At 39.8% G+C, this 16979-nt stretch overlaps 1 protein-coding gene across 1 annotated transcript in view; it reads left to right on the top strand.

Moving 5' to 3' along the window:
* cacna1ha (calcium channel, voltage-dependent, T type, alpha 1H subunit a) overlaps positions 1-16979 on the top strand; it is a 286474-nt gene that overhangs the window by 220138 nt on the left and 49357 nt on the right. The window contains exons 25-27 of the mRNA XM_059654094.1: positions 4-113; positions 5241-5374; positions 11621-11691. Of these exons, the coding sequence (XP_059510077.1) occupies positions 4-113; positions 5241-5374; positions 11621-11691 (315 nt within the window). The remainder of the gene's footprint in view (positions 1-3; positions 114-5240; positions 5375-11620; positions 11692-16979) is intronic.

The raw sequence follows: 16979 nt of genomic DNA, 5'->3' as shown, positions 1-16979 counted from the left end.
CAGTCTCTTGAAGAAGCTCTAAAGTATTGTAACTACGTGTTCACCATCGTCTTTGTCTTCGAATCTATTCTTAAGCTCATTGCATTTGGCTTCAGGAGGTTCTTTAAAGACAGGTAAGACACTTCTTTTCTTACCTCCATATAGAAATGGCAGCGCAAAAATAATCCATTCAGCTCATCATACTTGTGCTGGTGCTAACAGTTTAATTGGAATGATCTGCCATCGTCTTGCTTTTCTGCTTCTTTTCTCATATGCTTGATTTCCAATTACTTAATTACTTTCTAAATTGCGTTACATAATGGCGACATCAAAATGGAACAGAAATCTGACTGCTAACTGGGCAAGAATGGAAAATGAGTACATCAATGTGTAATAAATTTAGAAGGGTTGGAAATTATAAGCAAAGCCAGGAGGGAATATAAAGATGTATTATGATGTATCAAAGATAAATTTTGAATTAAGTTAACAGAAAAAAAATACGTCAGAGCCTCAGGAAAACATCCTGAGGTCCTCTAAGAGGAAATGGCAAAAAGTATTGAACTTCTATTTTAGGACTATTGAATGTGCTTTCAGTCAGAGGACAGTAGATTGGCCAATGTGATACAGGAATTTAAATGAATGAGACAGTTATTATAGGCTACTTTGATCAAAATCTACATCAATAAAACTTCAGGTACATTAATTTGACATGAACTATAGATAAAGAGACAATAGTTAGAAGTAACTATCACAGATTTCGAAAGTTATGATCATGTTTGACAGAACTCACACAGTTCATTGAGAATGCAACGTGGTGATAGGAAGGAAATGCAATGGATATAGTATTCATGGACTTTAAGAAAGTCACTGATAGGATACTATACAGGAACACTTGGAGATGAGAGAAATGGAACTTAGGTAAAGAAATCAAACAGAATTAAGAATATGTTGGAAGGGAAATTAGAGTTCACTGATTAAATAAGAGCTTAATTTAAAAGACAATAGGAGCTTACTTATAGGAATTCTTGTGTATTGATATTGATATTACATTGCTGATGTTGCACTATTGATGTACACATCACACGTACAAGATCTATAAATATCAACAGCTGCTAATTACATATACATCAAAGTAGCTCATTGCTAATACACTGGTGTGTCAAACCTATCTCAAAGTAGAGAAGTTGGAAAATTTTATATGCAAATTTGCAACAGAAGTTAATGTCATCCAGGGTACATATCACAAGAAACCCAGTGTAGTAACACTGATAGAAAGTGGTTGGATTGCACCCAAATTGCCATTTCTAGAAAGTTAAATCAAAGATTGCTCATTAGTACAGAATAAAGATGCCTACCAAAGCTTAGTTGGGCTGACAAAATCAAAGTCATTTTTTGAGTATCCAGAAAAGAAGCATTTCTATTGTTAACCATGAGGGGATCATTGCAAAAGTAAACTGTGTGCCATCACCAAAATATATGATGCCTTGATGATATCATGATGTGTTTAAAAGAAACAGTGATGGCAAGCCATTTCTTTCTTGAAAATTAATGCCATGTCAACAATATTTTTACCCTGTAAATTGACTAGTAAGTCTGATGATTAAGCCACATGGCATGAATGATATGTGTCTAGAACTTGCTGTTTGATTGTGGAATTCACATTCTGCTCCACAAGCACTGTATCAGACATTTAGTGTTCCCATTACTTTTAAAAATTTGCTGGATTGCATTGTAATTTCCCAATAAACATGCCAAAGAAAGTTAGGTAATTAACTTCCTTGACTGAAGTACCCTCTAAATGACATAATTTGAGCATCTGCACAAGGAAGAAGGGAAGACCATTTAGCCCTTTGAGCCTGATCCACCATTTAATTGGATCATGGTTGATCTGATTTTAACCTCAACTCTACATTCCTGTACACCCCCAATAAGCTTTCATCCCCATGGTAATCAAGAGTCTATCTACCTGCACCTAAAAATATTTAAAGATTCTGCATCTGCTGCCTGGCAAGGAATGGAAAAGAATTCCAAACACTCAGAAGTTACCTACTGTCCTGACTTTGACTTGGAGCTATGTTGCTGTTCCTTCAGTTGCATGGCAAAATCCTGGAGTTGCCTTTCTCATTAGCACTCATCACTGTGGCCTGCATAAAAATAAGAACTCATTAATGTGGAGTTAAGATGCAGCCTACTAGTTAGCGGCATGAAGTTCTAATATTCCAGTATTACAATATTTGTTTGAAAATCAAGACCGATTTAATAGTATAGAATGCTCACATTCTAGGGTCGCTATTTCAAAAAGATCGCAAAAAAGTGTTACACAGTGTGGAGCTGGAAGAACACAGCAGGCTGGGCAGCATCAGAGGAGCAGGAAAGCTGATGTTTTAGGTTGGGACCCTTCCTCCAGCTCCACACTGTATTATCTCTGACTCTAGCATCAGCGGTTCTTACTATTCCTAAAAATCTTACAATATTGTTTGTGTTAAGCTTCAGGATTTTTTTAAAAACTGAAAGAACTGCAGATGCTGTAAATCAGGAACAAAAACTGAAGTTGCTGGTAGAAGTCGCAGACTAAAGAGCGTAGGTTTAAGGTGAGATAGGAAAGAAATATTCTGGCTCTCTGTTTTTCATCTACCAAACTAAATAACTATACACTTAGTAACGTTATATTCCATCCACCATGTTCTAGCCCATTCTTTGTGTTTTTCCAAGTTATCTTGAAATCTCCTTATCTCCTTACAGAAATTATGTTTCCAACCAGTTTTGTGACATCAACGAATTTGGCAATATTATAATTTGACACCACATCCAAATCATTAATGTAGATTGTGAATAGCTATGGACCTAGAATTGATCCACGTGGTCACTCATTACTAACAGCCTGCCATCCTGAGAATGATCCATTTAATCCTACTCTCTGTTTTCTGTCTGTTGACCAATTCTCAATCCATAATAGTATATTAACTCCAATCCCATTTAGTCTAATTTTATTTACCAATCTTGTGATAAGATGCATATAATGTATTTTCTCATCCTTTGAGATATGAATGTTAAAATAGGGGCAGGTGAGTTTTCGTTTCAGTTCTGAGAAGAAGACTTTTTTAAAAACGCTAGAAGGTTATTTGGAACAGTGAGCTAAAGACAACCATCTCATTCCATGAGTTAACATACCTCCTTGCAAGCAAAGTGCATCCTTCATTTGGTACAGGGATTTGTACAAGGCAACGTGACGTTCGAGTGGTCCTATCACTAGACTATCAATCGAGAAACACAGGATGTTTTCTGGAGTCTGAATGCTGCCAAGGCAGATGGTGGAATTTGAATTCAATAAAAATCTGAAAATAAAATAAATATTAAAATAGAATTAAATCATTATAAGGAAAAAACCCTTCCTTTCACTATAAGAGGATACTACTGTCCTTACCTTATCAAATCTTAATGTGGCTCCAGACCCACATCTGGTTCACTAATATGACCTTTAGGGAAGGAAACGGCCATCCTTACCGTGTCTGGACTATATGTGACTCCTGATCCATGGTTGATTCTGAACTGATCCTCTGGGCAATTTGGGATGGGCAATAAATGCTGACCTGATCAGTGATACCCCAGTTCTGTGAATGAATAAATAACTGCCCTCTGAGCAATTAGAAATGGGTGCTAACTGTTGGCCCAGACAGCAAAGGCCACATCCCTGCTGTGCTTGAGGTCTGGTCTCACTTCAGCCATGTACAATTGTACACTTTGAAGAAGTGAATATTGCAGGTTCACATGCCACTCAGTGTAGGAGACGTGACTACCTATGCAAGGATAACGAAGGACGGACAATAAATGTTTTTGTTAACAAGCCATACATTCCAAAACTAAATTTACAAGATAAAAATGATCATCATTAAAATATACTACTTTCTTCTTTTTCCATTAACTAAAGTAATCCAGGATCTAATATTATGCTTTTGTTGTACTCATTTATATATAAATGCACCAGCATGTTATTGAGCTATTTCTTTTGCTTGAATTTGCTAAGGTAATGTTGTAGGTTTTCTTACTATCTTGGATTTCATGAGAGACTCTCCACTGATGTAACGTTTCCAAAGTTGGCTAAGGATACATGGAAAGGCATGATGTTCCTTTTTTGCTCAGCATGAACCTAATTTTAATTTGTTAATTTATCATAAAAACTGCTTTCGTGTATTATACTGTCAGCAGGCATTTAGTCTCTGCAGAACTCTCTCTGAATTACTGCCCTAGGTTGTTAGAATGAAACATAAAATGTTTTTCATTCACATTCAATTCTCCAGTCCAAGCCCAAAATACGGTGAGAACATTTTGACCGAAAGATTGCTCGGGCTAGCCCTCTGCAAATCCCTTTAAATTTTACAAATCAAAGATTGCAATGATTCAGAAGCTCACAGCATGAAACAAAATCATATTTGTGCTTTGAATGTTAATACTCCCTCCTGTTAATTACAAACAGTCATTGTGGAAGTAAAAGACCCCTGATGAGTTACATCTGGTCAAACAGACATGTTGTTATTTCTCAATTCTAGAAAATAAAGTTAGCAAACAGATGTAAGCATTTTGGTGACGTTTACATATATTTCAGTGAAAGGTTTAACGGGGTACTATGCTCACAGAAAATTTAGTGACAAGGATTTGTTCGTGTTTGTTTCAAAATACATGGCATGAATTAAGTTGAAACTCATTAGCCCAGATTTTCCATTAGCCCAGATTTTTCATGAAGTGGCAATCACTATTGGATTGTTGCTGTTCTCCTACTTTCCATGCTTCAGTGCAGCTCTGCATGTTGGCTAGTCCGGTAATAGAGGCTGTCATGTTAGGTCGTGGGAGTCAGAGTGTTGGCGCAGTCAAATGATAGTCAGTAACTCATGAAGTCTGGACAACGAGTAAGGAGTTCAGGGGAAGGGTCAGAGGTTAAGGGCTCAGCTTTAAGGGCTCATCCAGCCCTGGCGTCCTGGATATTTGACCATAATTACCCAGGTAAGTATATCTGAACTATCTAGAGAAGAAGAGGAACTGACCTTCAGAAGTTTAAACATCCCAGCAATTCCCATAGATTCAGCATACTTGGACTACCACAAGGTCCTGGTGTGTTTCTTGGCTCGTGTGTCTGGTTTCTGATGATCCAGAGACCCAGCAGACCTGGGTCAACACTGGTTGATTTGCAAGTGGTATGTCATAAAAATTTGCCATTGCAATCTCACTAATTACAGTGTTCTTGGAATACAATTCCTCTCTTTCAGATGGAATCAATTGGATCTCGCTATTGTTCTTCTCTCAATAATGGGAATAACCTTGGAAGAAATAGAAATTAATGCCTCCTTGCCAATTAACCCCACTATCATTCGCATCATGAGAGTGCTACGAATTGCAAGAGGTAATGTTACCCCTTACTAGTATAACTTGTAAAATTCTCTTGATTATGCTAGAATGTTTCTTTTTGAAAAGAAATGGCAAATTTTTGTACCTCTTTTCTCTTTGGACTTTATATCAGCAGTAGCACACATAAAGAGTAATGGATGCCTGGGAGTTATTATATATAACTCGATCAAGAAGCTTAAATTACATTTCTACTCTCAGTTAAACATCAAGTTTAGATGGAAATCTCTGCATCATTGCCTGGTACTATTATTTGCTGCAACTCATATGGGTCCAATTGTATATAGCTTAATCAGTTTTGGTTCTGAATTGTATGAGCAGTAGCTGTCTATGCCAGTGCCAATTGGCAATGCGTTCCTTTAGCTCAATTCACTGTAAGTGACAAAGCAAGTGGGAAACTAATGAGTGGACCAGTTGGCTGCTGCACTTTTATTCCACTGTGGGTACAGTTAGTTTTTAGAGATGAAATTAATCTTGGTGTGCAATAGAATCTGCACTAATACTAAATCTGCACATTATCTTTGTTTTCTATTTTGTGACCTTTGAATTGCAATTTTGTTTCAACATTTTCAGACAAATTGACCTCAGCAATTGCTTTTCAAACTCTACATGCAGGTCACCTGAAACAAAAGAGTGTTGTTGCATCTCTGTTAAACAAGCAACCAGGATACCAAAATAAAAGAGGGAAAGTAGGAGAAAACCCGTGCTCTCAAAATTTATTTTCTTCTTCATTATTTGTTTAGTCATCCTTTTTGGTACTTAGAACTTTGTCAATCCTCTGGTGTACTACAAATTTTTGCTTTATTATGTTTTTTTCTTTCAATTTGACACCATTCTTAACTTCTGCACTTAACTGTGGTTGGTTTATCACCTTTCTAGAATCCTTATTCCTCACTGGGATGTATCTTTGTTGTCTGTTTTCTTAAATGCCTGCTGCTTTGATTTTCAGCCAAGGCTATCATCCCTGCAGTCTTATCAAATATGACTGTCAATTTAGTGCCAGATAGTACCAAATTATGTTTAATTAGGTACCTCAAAGGCTAAAGAAAGAACCTTTTTGAGTAAATCAACATGCTTATCCATTCATATATAAACATTTTCATTGTTGAGAAGCTGTTGCTAGTCGAAAGAGAAAGTTGAGGACAGTACAGAAGTTAATGAGAGCAAGTTAAATAGTAAAGGCAGCATTGGTAATCCTAGTACTGGACAGGGCAATCAAAAGCACTGTGAGAAGCAAGGTAAGTTAAACTGCCTATACTTCAATGCAAGAGGCCTAATAGGTAAGGTAAATTAATTTAGGACAGAGGCTTGGGGACCGCTTTGCGGAACATCTATGCTCTGTTCACAACAAACAATTACACCTCCCAGTTGCGAACCATTTCAATTCCCCACCCCCACTCCTCGGACGACATGTCCGTCCTGGGCCTCCTGCATTACCACAATGACACCACCCGAAAGATGCAGGAACAGCATCTCATATTTCACTTGGGAACTCTGTAGCACAAGGGTATCAATGTGGATTTCACATGCTTCAAAATCTCCCCTCCCCCGACCACATGCCAAAATCAGCCCAGCCAGTCCCTGCCTCCCTAACCATTCCCCCCACCTCAAGCCCCACCCCCATCCCCTACCCACTAACCTCATCCCGCACCCCCCCCCCCGACCTGTCCGTCCTCCCTGGACTGACCTATTCCCCCGCTAACTCCTCACCTACATTCACCTTCACTGGCTCTAACCCCGCCTCTTTGACCTGTCTGTCTCCTTTCACCCTATCTTCTCCTTTATCCATCTTCTATCCGCCTCCCCCTGTCTCCCTATTTATTTCAAAATCCCCTTCCCCTCCCCCATTTTCTGGAAAAGGGTCCCGACCTGAAACGTCGAGCTTTCCTGCTTCTCTGATTCTGCTTGGCCTGCTGTGTTCTTCCAGCTTCACACCGTGTTATCTCAGATTCTCCAGCATTGGCAGTTCCTACTATCTCTGTAATAATATAGGATGTGGATAGGTTCATGGGGTGGGATATGTAGCTATTACAGTGGCTAAGGGAGGGACAGGACTGGCAGGGTTCAGTGTTCCAGGGTACAGATGCTATAGGAAAGATAGCAGGAGTGCAAGAAAGGAGGGAGAGTTGTATTTTTGATGAGGGAGAACATCATGCCAGAACTGAAAGAGGATTCATCCACTGAGTCTATATGAGTAGAACTGAGAAATGAAAAGGGGGAGATCACTTTGGTAGCATTATACTGTTAGCCCCCCAGTAGTCAGCAGGAGATTGAGGAGTAAATAAGAAAGGATACTGCAGATAACTGCAAGAATAATAGGATTGTAATAGTAGGGGATTTTAACTTTCCTAACATCGACTGGGGCTGCCATAGCCTGAAGGGCTTGGATGGAGAGAAATTTGTTAAGTGCGTTCAGGAAGAATTTCTCATGTAGTATATAGATTCCCCTACTAAAGAAGGGGCAAAACTTGACCTCCTCTTGGGAAATAAAGCAGGGCAAGTGACAGAATTGTTAGTCGGGGAGCAGTATGGGACCATTGGCCATTATTCAATTAGTTTTGAAATAGCTACAGCAAACAATAAGTATGGTTGACAAATTGAAGTTCTAAATTGGGACAAAGCCAATTTTGATGGTCTTAGACAGAATCTTTTAAAAGTTGATTGGGAGAGGTTGTTTGTAGGCCAAATCTCGTAAGAGGGAGGTTTTCAAAAGTGAGTTAATGAGGTTCAGATCCAGCATGTAACTTTTAAGAGTGAAGGGTAAGGCTGGCAGGAGTAAGGAACCCTGGCTGATTAGTTATTGAAACTCTGGTCGAGAAAATGAAGGAAGAACATGGCGTGTTTAGGCAACAGGGAGCAAGTGAATTCCTTGAAGAGTATAGAGGGTGTTGAAGTACACTTAGGAGAGAAATCAGAAGGGCTGGAAGGGGACATGAGATAGCTTTGGCAGATAAATTAAAAGAGAATCCATAGAGATTCTACAAGTACCCCTGAATGGCAAAATAGTAACTAGGGAGAGTATAGGGCTTCTTAAAGATCTGCAAGTCCATCTATGTGTGGAGCCACAAGAGATTGGTGAAATCCTAACTAAATAATGCTCATCAGCATTTACCATTGAGAAAGACAGGCATGCTAAGGAGCCTGAAAAAATAAATAGTGAAGTCTTGTAGAACGTCCACATCACAGAAGAGGAGGTTCTGGAAGTCTGAAAATGCATTAAGGTAGATAAATCCCTGGCACCTTAATGAAGTGTTTCCCAGGACTTTGTGGGAGGTTAGGGAGTAAATTGCAGGGCCTCTAGTAGAGATATTTGTATCATCAACAGCCATGGGTAAAATGCCTGAATATTGGCAGGTGACTAATGTTGGCTTTTGGAGAGGCAAGGACTTATTTGGGATAGTCAGCATGTGCATGGGAAATTGTGTCTTATGAATTTGATTGAGCTCTTTGGGGGGGGGATGACCAAGAAAGTAGATGAGGGCAGTGCAGTAAATGTTGTCTGCATGAACGTAGCAAGGCCTTTGACAAGGTACTGCATGGTAGATTTCGCTTGGGTAGGTACGTATATGGTAGGCATATTTCGCTTGGGAACCCTGCAGCCCAATGCTATCAATGTGGACTTCACAAGCTTCAAAATCTCCCCTCCCCCAACTGCATCCCAAAACCAGCCCAGCATGCCCCAGCGTCCCTAGCCTGTCCTTCCACCCACCTATCTCCTCCTCCCACCTCAAGCCCCACCCCCATCTCCTACCTACTAGTCTCATCCTCCCTGGACCGACCTATCCCCTCCCTAACTCCCCACCTGCACTCACCTTTACTGGCTCCACCCCCACCTCTTTGACCAGTCTGTCTTTTCTCTACCTATCTTCTCCTCTGTTCATCTTCTATCCACCTCCCCTCTCTCCCTATTTATTTCAGAATCCCCTTCCCGTCCCCCATTTCTGAAGAAGGGTCTAGGCCCGAAATGTCAGCTTTCCTGCTCTTCTGATGCTGCTTGGCCTGCTGTGTTCATCCAGCTTTACACCTTGTTATCTCGGATTCTCCAGCATCTGCAGTTCCAATTATCTCTGCATGGTAGGTTGTTGAGTAAGGCTAAATCCCGCAGGATCCAGGAGGAGCTAGTCAAAGGTACAAAATTGACTTGAAGGTGGAATACAGAGGGTGATGATAGAGGCCTATGAACAGCCGTGTGACACAGAGATTAGGTGCTGGGTCCACTGTTACTCATCACTTCTATAAATGATTTGGATGAGAATTTAGGAGGTTTGGTTAGTAAGTTTGCAGATGTTGCCAAAATTGGTAGGGTAATGGACAGTGAAGAATGTTGCCTGGGAATACAGCGAGATCTAAATTAACTAGGTCAGTGAGTTGAGGAATGGCAGGTGGAGTTTAATTTAGATAAATGTGATGTGTTGCATTTTGGTAGATCAAGTCAGGGCAGGACTTACATCGTCAATAGTAGGGTGCTGGGGAGTGTAATAGAACAAAGAGATCTGGGGTACAGGTTCATAGCTCCTTGAAAGTGGAGTCACAGATAGATAGGGTGGCAAAGAAGGCTTTCAGCATGCTTGCTTTCATCATTCAGAGGATTGAGTATCAAAGTTGGGACATCTTGTTGCAGCTGTATCTCATGTTGGTAAGGCCACATTTGGAGTACTGCTTGCAGCTCTGGTCACCCTACTATAAAAAAGATATTATTAAATTTGAAAGAGTGCAGAAAAGATTTAGTAGGACGCCACCTGCACTTGAGTTATAAGGAGAAGCTGGAGAGGCATAGATAATGTCAATAGCCAAAATGGTATGATAGTCTACCGATAGAGTGCATAGGTTTAAGGTGAGAGGGAAGAGATACAAAAGGGTTCAAATGAGAAATATTTTCACACAGAGGGTGGTGGTGAGTGTCTGGAATGGGCTGCTAAAGATAGTGGTAGAGGTGAGTACAGTTTCAACTTTTAAAAACATTTGGACAGGTACATGGATGGGATAGGTATGGAGGGATATGGACCAAACACAGGCAAATGGGACTAGTGTAATTGTGAAAACTGGGTGGTATGGACAAGTTGGACCAATGAGCCTGTTTCCAAAACTATGACTCTATAAAATGTGGAAAATTTTTGTATGACATTTATACCCAGAACAAATGAAACATTAAAAGTGGTTTAGTCCATGACATTGTTAGTGGTAAATATGGGGTTTCTCTCATGTTCTACCCCAACCAGCAACTCCTTTGTCTTTTACACTGGGCCTCCACACCACTTGTTCCCTGGCCCTCCTCAGCCTCTGTCAGAAGCATGAAAAAAGCACCCACTTTCTAACCCTTTTCAGTTTTGAAAAAGTCATAACGGACTTGAAACCTTAACTCTGTTGCTCTCTCCACAGATGCTGCCAGATCTGCTGAGTTTCTCCAGCATTTCCTATGTTTGTTTAAAGCCTTAGGGTTGATTATTGTATGTACAACCGAGGGAATTATTGTCACTGGTGGAAAGAAACTATGGGGGGACAGCCTTCTTTGTACAGGTTTGAGCTAAACAAACAGAAAAGAATTAGTTGGGCTTTATAATGGAAGTGTGCCCTTCCAAACCGATGTTCAACCTGAGCTTTGCTCAGGGGATGCTTTACAACCAGACAATTAACAAAACAAAATAGTGATTGACTCCCTGCCCCACCAACAAGAGAGCTCACCATATCAAACTCCAATCGGGTAAGAGTTGACTGGTAATCATCCTGGCAAATCATGGGCCTTGATGTGGTAGTTCTATCTTGTCTGAAGCTGCCAGCCAATCGTAGGAGATCCGAAAGCAAGTAGATAGGTAATTTTCTTTCAGGCCATGAAGGGAGATTGCTCAAAGAGGTCAGAGTCAAGATCAGGGAGGATGACCTTCAGTTGCCACTTCCTTGTCTCTCCAGCCCTGCTCCCAATTCATCCTGGATTGGTAGAATGGAGGACAACCCCCTCATCTCACCCACCTATTAATTCAGCAGATAGGTTGGCCTGGTTCCTGATTCAGGGAACCAGCTACATTTCTCATCTGCTGGAATGGAAGGTAATCAGGTTGGTAGCACATTGAGACCAATCTTCCCAATTATTTGCCTTCTTACAACTTTCCTCACTATTTCCAGGAAAGGAGTAGGTGCAGCCACTTAAACTATCTATTCAAATAATTTTACTCTCCATGTGTGTTCAGTACTTGAATTCATAATAATTACATATATTAAGTGTGCCTTATTATTTCTACGTCCCCAGTGCTGAAACTGCTCAAGATGGCCACTGGAATGAGGGCTTTACTTGACACAGTTGTGCAAGCTTTGCCACAGGTATGTTGGAAGAATGTGATTTAAAATTCTTTAAGTGTAATTTCACACTGTATGCTGCTCTGATTCTCTCAACCTTCAAATTAAATGTATATGTAAAACAGTGGTTTGGACATTGATGAGGAAGTAGAATTTTCTGCAAAATTGAAATTTAAAATTTACTGCTTAGATTAGCACTTTGAACCACCAAAGCATTCAAGGCTAGGGGTCAATTACTGGAAAATGGGACTAGAGTAGATATTGCTTGATGACTGGAAAGGACATATGGACTGAAGAGCCTCTTTGCCTGATGTAAAACCCTGCCTCTATACTTCTCTGCTTCTCTGCATAAATCTTCTACATTGTTCTTGTACATTGTCAGTTTGAATGTTACTGACATTTAGACATTTCAAAGTAGTGGCCCGAAATATTAATTGAGAAATGTGCAATTATCAAATTTTGTGAGAAAGACACATTATAGAAACGTAATGCGTGATTTTAAGTTATATGTTTAAATTGTGAAGTATTGAAGGTTAAGCAAGATGTTGATGTTGAGGGAGGATAGCCAGTGTTAATTTTTCTTTCTATAAATATTGCATAGCCTAGTTGAGCTACAGACATTGATAATGGTGTAGATTAGCTTGAGATGTACTATGTGAAAAAATCTTCTATGACAGGGATACTGATAGTTCAATGCATTGTTTTCATACCTGACTGAAGATGCAAAAATAATTAACATCAGGTTACAGAAGAAGGATGAACTGAGGTAGAACTATTAAACCTATGCTTACATTTCGCTGAGATTATTGTAAAGGCTAAAGATTTATCAGAGTTGTAATGGGTTGAAGTTTTTTTGTTGTGAACAGCTACCTCTCTTTCAGAGAAGGATTTCCACTGGTCGAGTGGAATGGTACATAGAACATTACAGCACAGTACAGGCCCTTCGGCCCTCGATGTTGTGCCGACCTGTCGTACCGATCTGAAGCCCATCTAACCCACACTATTCCATTTACGTCCATATGCTTATCCACGATGGCTTGTAGGACTGTTCTTTCTCATCTGACGCACAGTTTGGGCACAATTCAAACTAAGAAGTTGCAAGTCCATTTTTTATGCTGGGTTAGACAACCTGATATGACATAATGGTTTATGATTAGTAACTATGCAGAAAAAATATTTATGCTACTGCCACAATAAATGAATGAGATGTGAGTCATGTAGGACTAAACAAATTCAATGAACTTGTGCTACCATTCTAGATATCTACATTTGTACAGTACAATTACAGGCACTTGGATATCTAGGCTAAAGCAAAGCCAATTTGGATGTATTTGATGTACTGTAGCACACTTCTGTCAGTGTGTCATGCTGCAATAGGATTTAGTAAGATGGAGACTGAGATTTTTGTACCATTAGGTCACATACCATGATACAGTGATGTCATCATGAGCTAGTTCCTTAAAGGCATATTGTATATCTGCTGCGAGACATAACACATCATCCCCTTGTTTCAAAAGAAAATGAGTTCGAAACAGGTATACATAAAGAGGCATGTTGTCAATTCAACAATTATACAGACATATAAAACACCGTTAACAAGATTAATAATTCCAACTTTGATGGAACATTTTGGAGATTTGACAACTCATTTGATGTGGTGATCACGTACCCATCTGAAGAGGTGCATGCTATTCTGTTACTCTTAGCTGACAAATTGATTGTCTTGCTGGTTGATATCACTCAGCATCCGCACACACTCATGCATTGGACTTCTTTCCTTCAGCCTCTGTGTTCATAATAGTTTGTCATGTATTTGGTTTGAGCTGGCTTCTGGTCCATTGCAATGCAGCATTATGATTGATAATAATGTCATACAACCTAGGTTGACTGCATATCTTAGAATCCATTGCTGGTATTGGGTTTTGTGTAAGATCTGTTATTCATACATATACATTTTAAAATCATTTATTATAGGATTTAGATGTTGAGCAAATGGCATTTGGGATTTCTCTGTGACTGTAAATGGTTTTAGTGATTGACTTGTAGGTATTTCTGCAGTGATAGTAATTTAGTTTAAAACAGTATGCAAACAGGCATCTTGGACAACAATGGGGTTTTGTTTCTACTGGCTGAGTTTTACAAATGAATAGCATAAACAGTGGTACATTAGACGTCAGTTAGCAGGTTCTACAGTTTTGATTTTGGCTCCAGGGAAATACTCATAGCTTGACCAAAGCCTTCTTGTTATGCACAGGTGAACCTGACTTCAGGATGGCTAAGTTATTGGAGAGAAAGCTGAGAGATAGGATTTACATGCATTTGGAAAGGCAAGGGGTGATTAAGACATGCTTTGTGCATTGAAGTGTCTCACAAATTTTATTGAGCTTTTTGAAGAGGCTACCAAGAAGATAGATAAAGGAAGAGCAGCAGACATTGTCTGCATGGACCTTCAACAAAGTCTCACCTGTCCGTCTTCCCTGGACTGACCCATCCCCTCCCTACCTCCCCACCTACACTCTCTCCACCTATCTTCTTTACTCTCCATCTTCGGTCCACCTCCCCCTCTCTCCCTATTTATTCCAGTTCCCTCCCCCCATCCCCCTCTCTGATGAAGGGTCTAGGCCCGAAACATCAGCTTTTGTGCTCCTGAGATGCTGCTTGGCCTGCTGTGTTCATCCAGCCTCACATTTTATTATCTCACATGGTAGACTGGTTAGTAAGGTTAGATCATTTGGGATTCAGGAAGAGATAGCCAATTGGATACAAAATAGGCTTGATGGTAGAAGACAGAAGGTGGTGATAGAGACTTGTTATTTAGACTGGAGGCCTGTGCCACAAGGGCTGGTCTGGGTCCACTGTTGTTTGTCATTTATATCAATGATTCAGATGAGAATGTAGGATGTATGGTTAGTAAGTTTCCGGGTGACACCAAAGTTGGTGGTATAATGGACAGTGAAGAAGGTTCTCTAATAGTACAAAGAAATCTTGATCAGATGGGCGAGTGGGCCGAGGAGTAGCATATGGAGTTTAATTTAAGTAAATGTGAGGTGTTGTGTTTTGGTCAGGCAAACCAGGGAAGGACTTACACAGTTAATGGTAGGGCGCTTGGGAGTGTTGTTGAAGAGAGGGACCTAGGAGTGCAGGCTCATAGTTCCTTGAAAGCGGCTTTGCATTTACACAGGGTAGTGAAGAAGGCATTTGTCACGCTTGCCTTCATTGGTCAGAGCATTCAATATAGGAGTTGAAACATCATATTGCAGCTGTACAAGACATTGATGAGGCCACTTTTGGATTACTGTGTACCATTTTGGTTTTTCTGCGATAGGAAAGATATTGTTAATCTAAAAAGGGTGCAGGAAAAATTTACGAGGATGTTGTTGGGACAGTGTTATAAAGAAATGCTGGATAAGCTGATATTTTTTACCTGGAGCATGGGAGATTGAGGGGTGACTTTATTGAGTTATATAAAATCATGAGGAGCAAAATAAGATGGAAAGCCAAGATCTTTTTCTAAGGGTAGGGGAGTCCAAAACCAAAATATATAAGTTTAATCTGAGAGGAGAAAGATTTAAAAGGGACTGGAGAAGCAACTTCTTCGCACAGAGGATCGTGCTTGTATGGAATGAGCTACCAGACTAAGTGGTATTGGCAGGTTCAATTACATCATTTAAAAGGCTTTGGTCAGGTACAATAATAGGAAAGGTTTAGAGGGATGGACACCAAAAACAGACAGAAGGGTCCAGTTAAGTTTAGGAAACCCGGTCAGCATGGACAAGTTGGACTGAAAGATTTGTTTCTATGCTGTATGACTCTTTGATTTTAAGTATTAGCTGAATCTGGATATGTAAGACAGTAGCTGCTAAAGAAGGGAGATAGTTTAGAACTATTAATAAATAGCTTTCCTCAGTGCAAGAAGTTTAGTTTGAAAGTTCCAAACCAGAAATGCTTGATTAACACCCAGAAGGGATTGTTTGAAAGTAAGAAAATTTAAGTTCAGTTGTATGAAGACTCAAGGAAGGGGCTGTCAAATACTCAATTCTGGAAATTCAAATCACTGTTAAATTAAGCCCTTTGGATGTGATAAAGAAAGGGATTCTTTCTGGTACAGGCGCTATAAAGGAGTGCAAAGAGAATAATAGGATTCTATTTGACCATGTGTTCTGAAATATTTAAATTTGTGGCATATATAAAAAGTTTGATTTATTCAGTTTTTTTCATGGGATGTGGGCATTGCTGGCTAGGCTAGCATTTATTATCCAGAAGCACAGTGAAGAATCAACTGTAATGTTGTGGGTCTGGAGTCACATGTAGGCTGGTTCAGGTAAGGACAGCAGATTCCCTTCCCTAAAGGGCATTAGCGAATAAGATGGATTTTTCTGATAAGCAACAGTGGTTACATAGTTACTAGCTATTTATTCAAGATTTTTATTAAATTCAGAGTTTGCCATCTGTAGTTGTTGGAACTGCACACATCCAGGCAAGTGCAAAACATGCCATCACACTCTTGACTTGTGTCTTGTAAGCAGTGGACAGAATTTGACGAGACAGGAAGTGAGTTACTTGTAATGTTGCTTATCAGAAAAATCCATCGTATTCGCGAATGCCCTTTAGGGAAGGGAATCTGCTGTCCTTACCTGAACCAGCCTACATGTGACTCCAGACCCACAACATTACAGTTGATTCTTCACTGTGCTTCTGGATAATGATTCTGAACCGTTCTTGTAGCCACAAGGTTTAAATGGCTAGTCTTGTTCAGTTCCTGATCAATGGTAATCCCCAGCCTGTGGGTGATTCAGTGAAAGTAATACCATTGAATGTCAAGGTGGATGGTTAGATTTTCTTTTGTTGACAATGGTCTTTGCCTGGCACTTGATGTTGTTAATGTTACTTGTCAATTGTTAATTCAAGTCTGAATATCCTCTATGACTTGTGGATTGCTCGGTATCAAAGGAGTCATGAATAATTGTGGAATTAACAGGGAACATCTCCACTTCCAATCATATAATGGAGGGAAGACCATTGATGAAGCTGCTGCTGCTGGTGTCTTGGATCACAGAGTGCTTCCAACAAGTTCTTTTTGAATTCAGTTAAATGTAATTAAAAGAAGGCTCAACAACAGCAATTTCCTTACACACAAACATTTATTGAGTAATAATAAAGGACAAAAAAGAAAGGAGCATTTATTAAGTAAATAAAAATAATGAGGAAGCAAGGGAATAAACCCTAAGCCTCACAACTTTCTGGCCGTTGGGGACCCCTTGAACGATGGCAGGTCTGGAGGCTGAAGTTGTTCCTGGCACCATTTGCGATCC

Source organism: Stegostoma tigrinum, chromosome 23, assembly GCF_030684315.1.
Source record: "Stegostoma tigrinum isolate sSteTig4 chromosome 23, sSteTig4.hap1, whole genome shotgun sequence".
Classification (NCBI taxonomy): Eukaryota; Metazoa; Chordata; class Chondrichthyes; order Orectolobiformes; family Stegostomatidae; genus Stegostoma; species Stegostoma tigrinum.
Note: the sequence above shows the minus strand (reverse complement) of the source record. Positions and strands in the feature narration are given on the sequence as shown.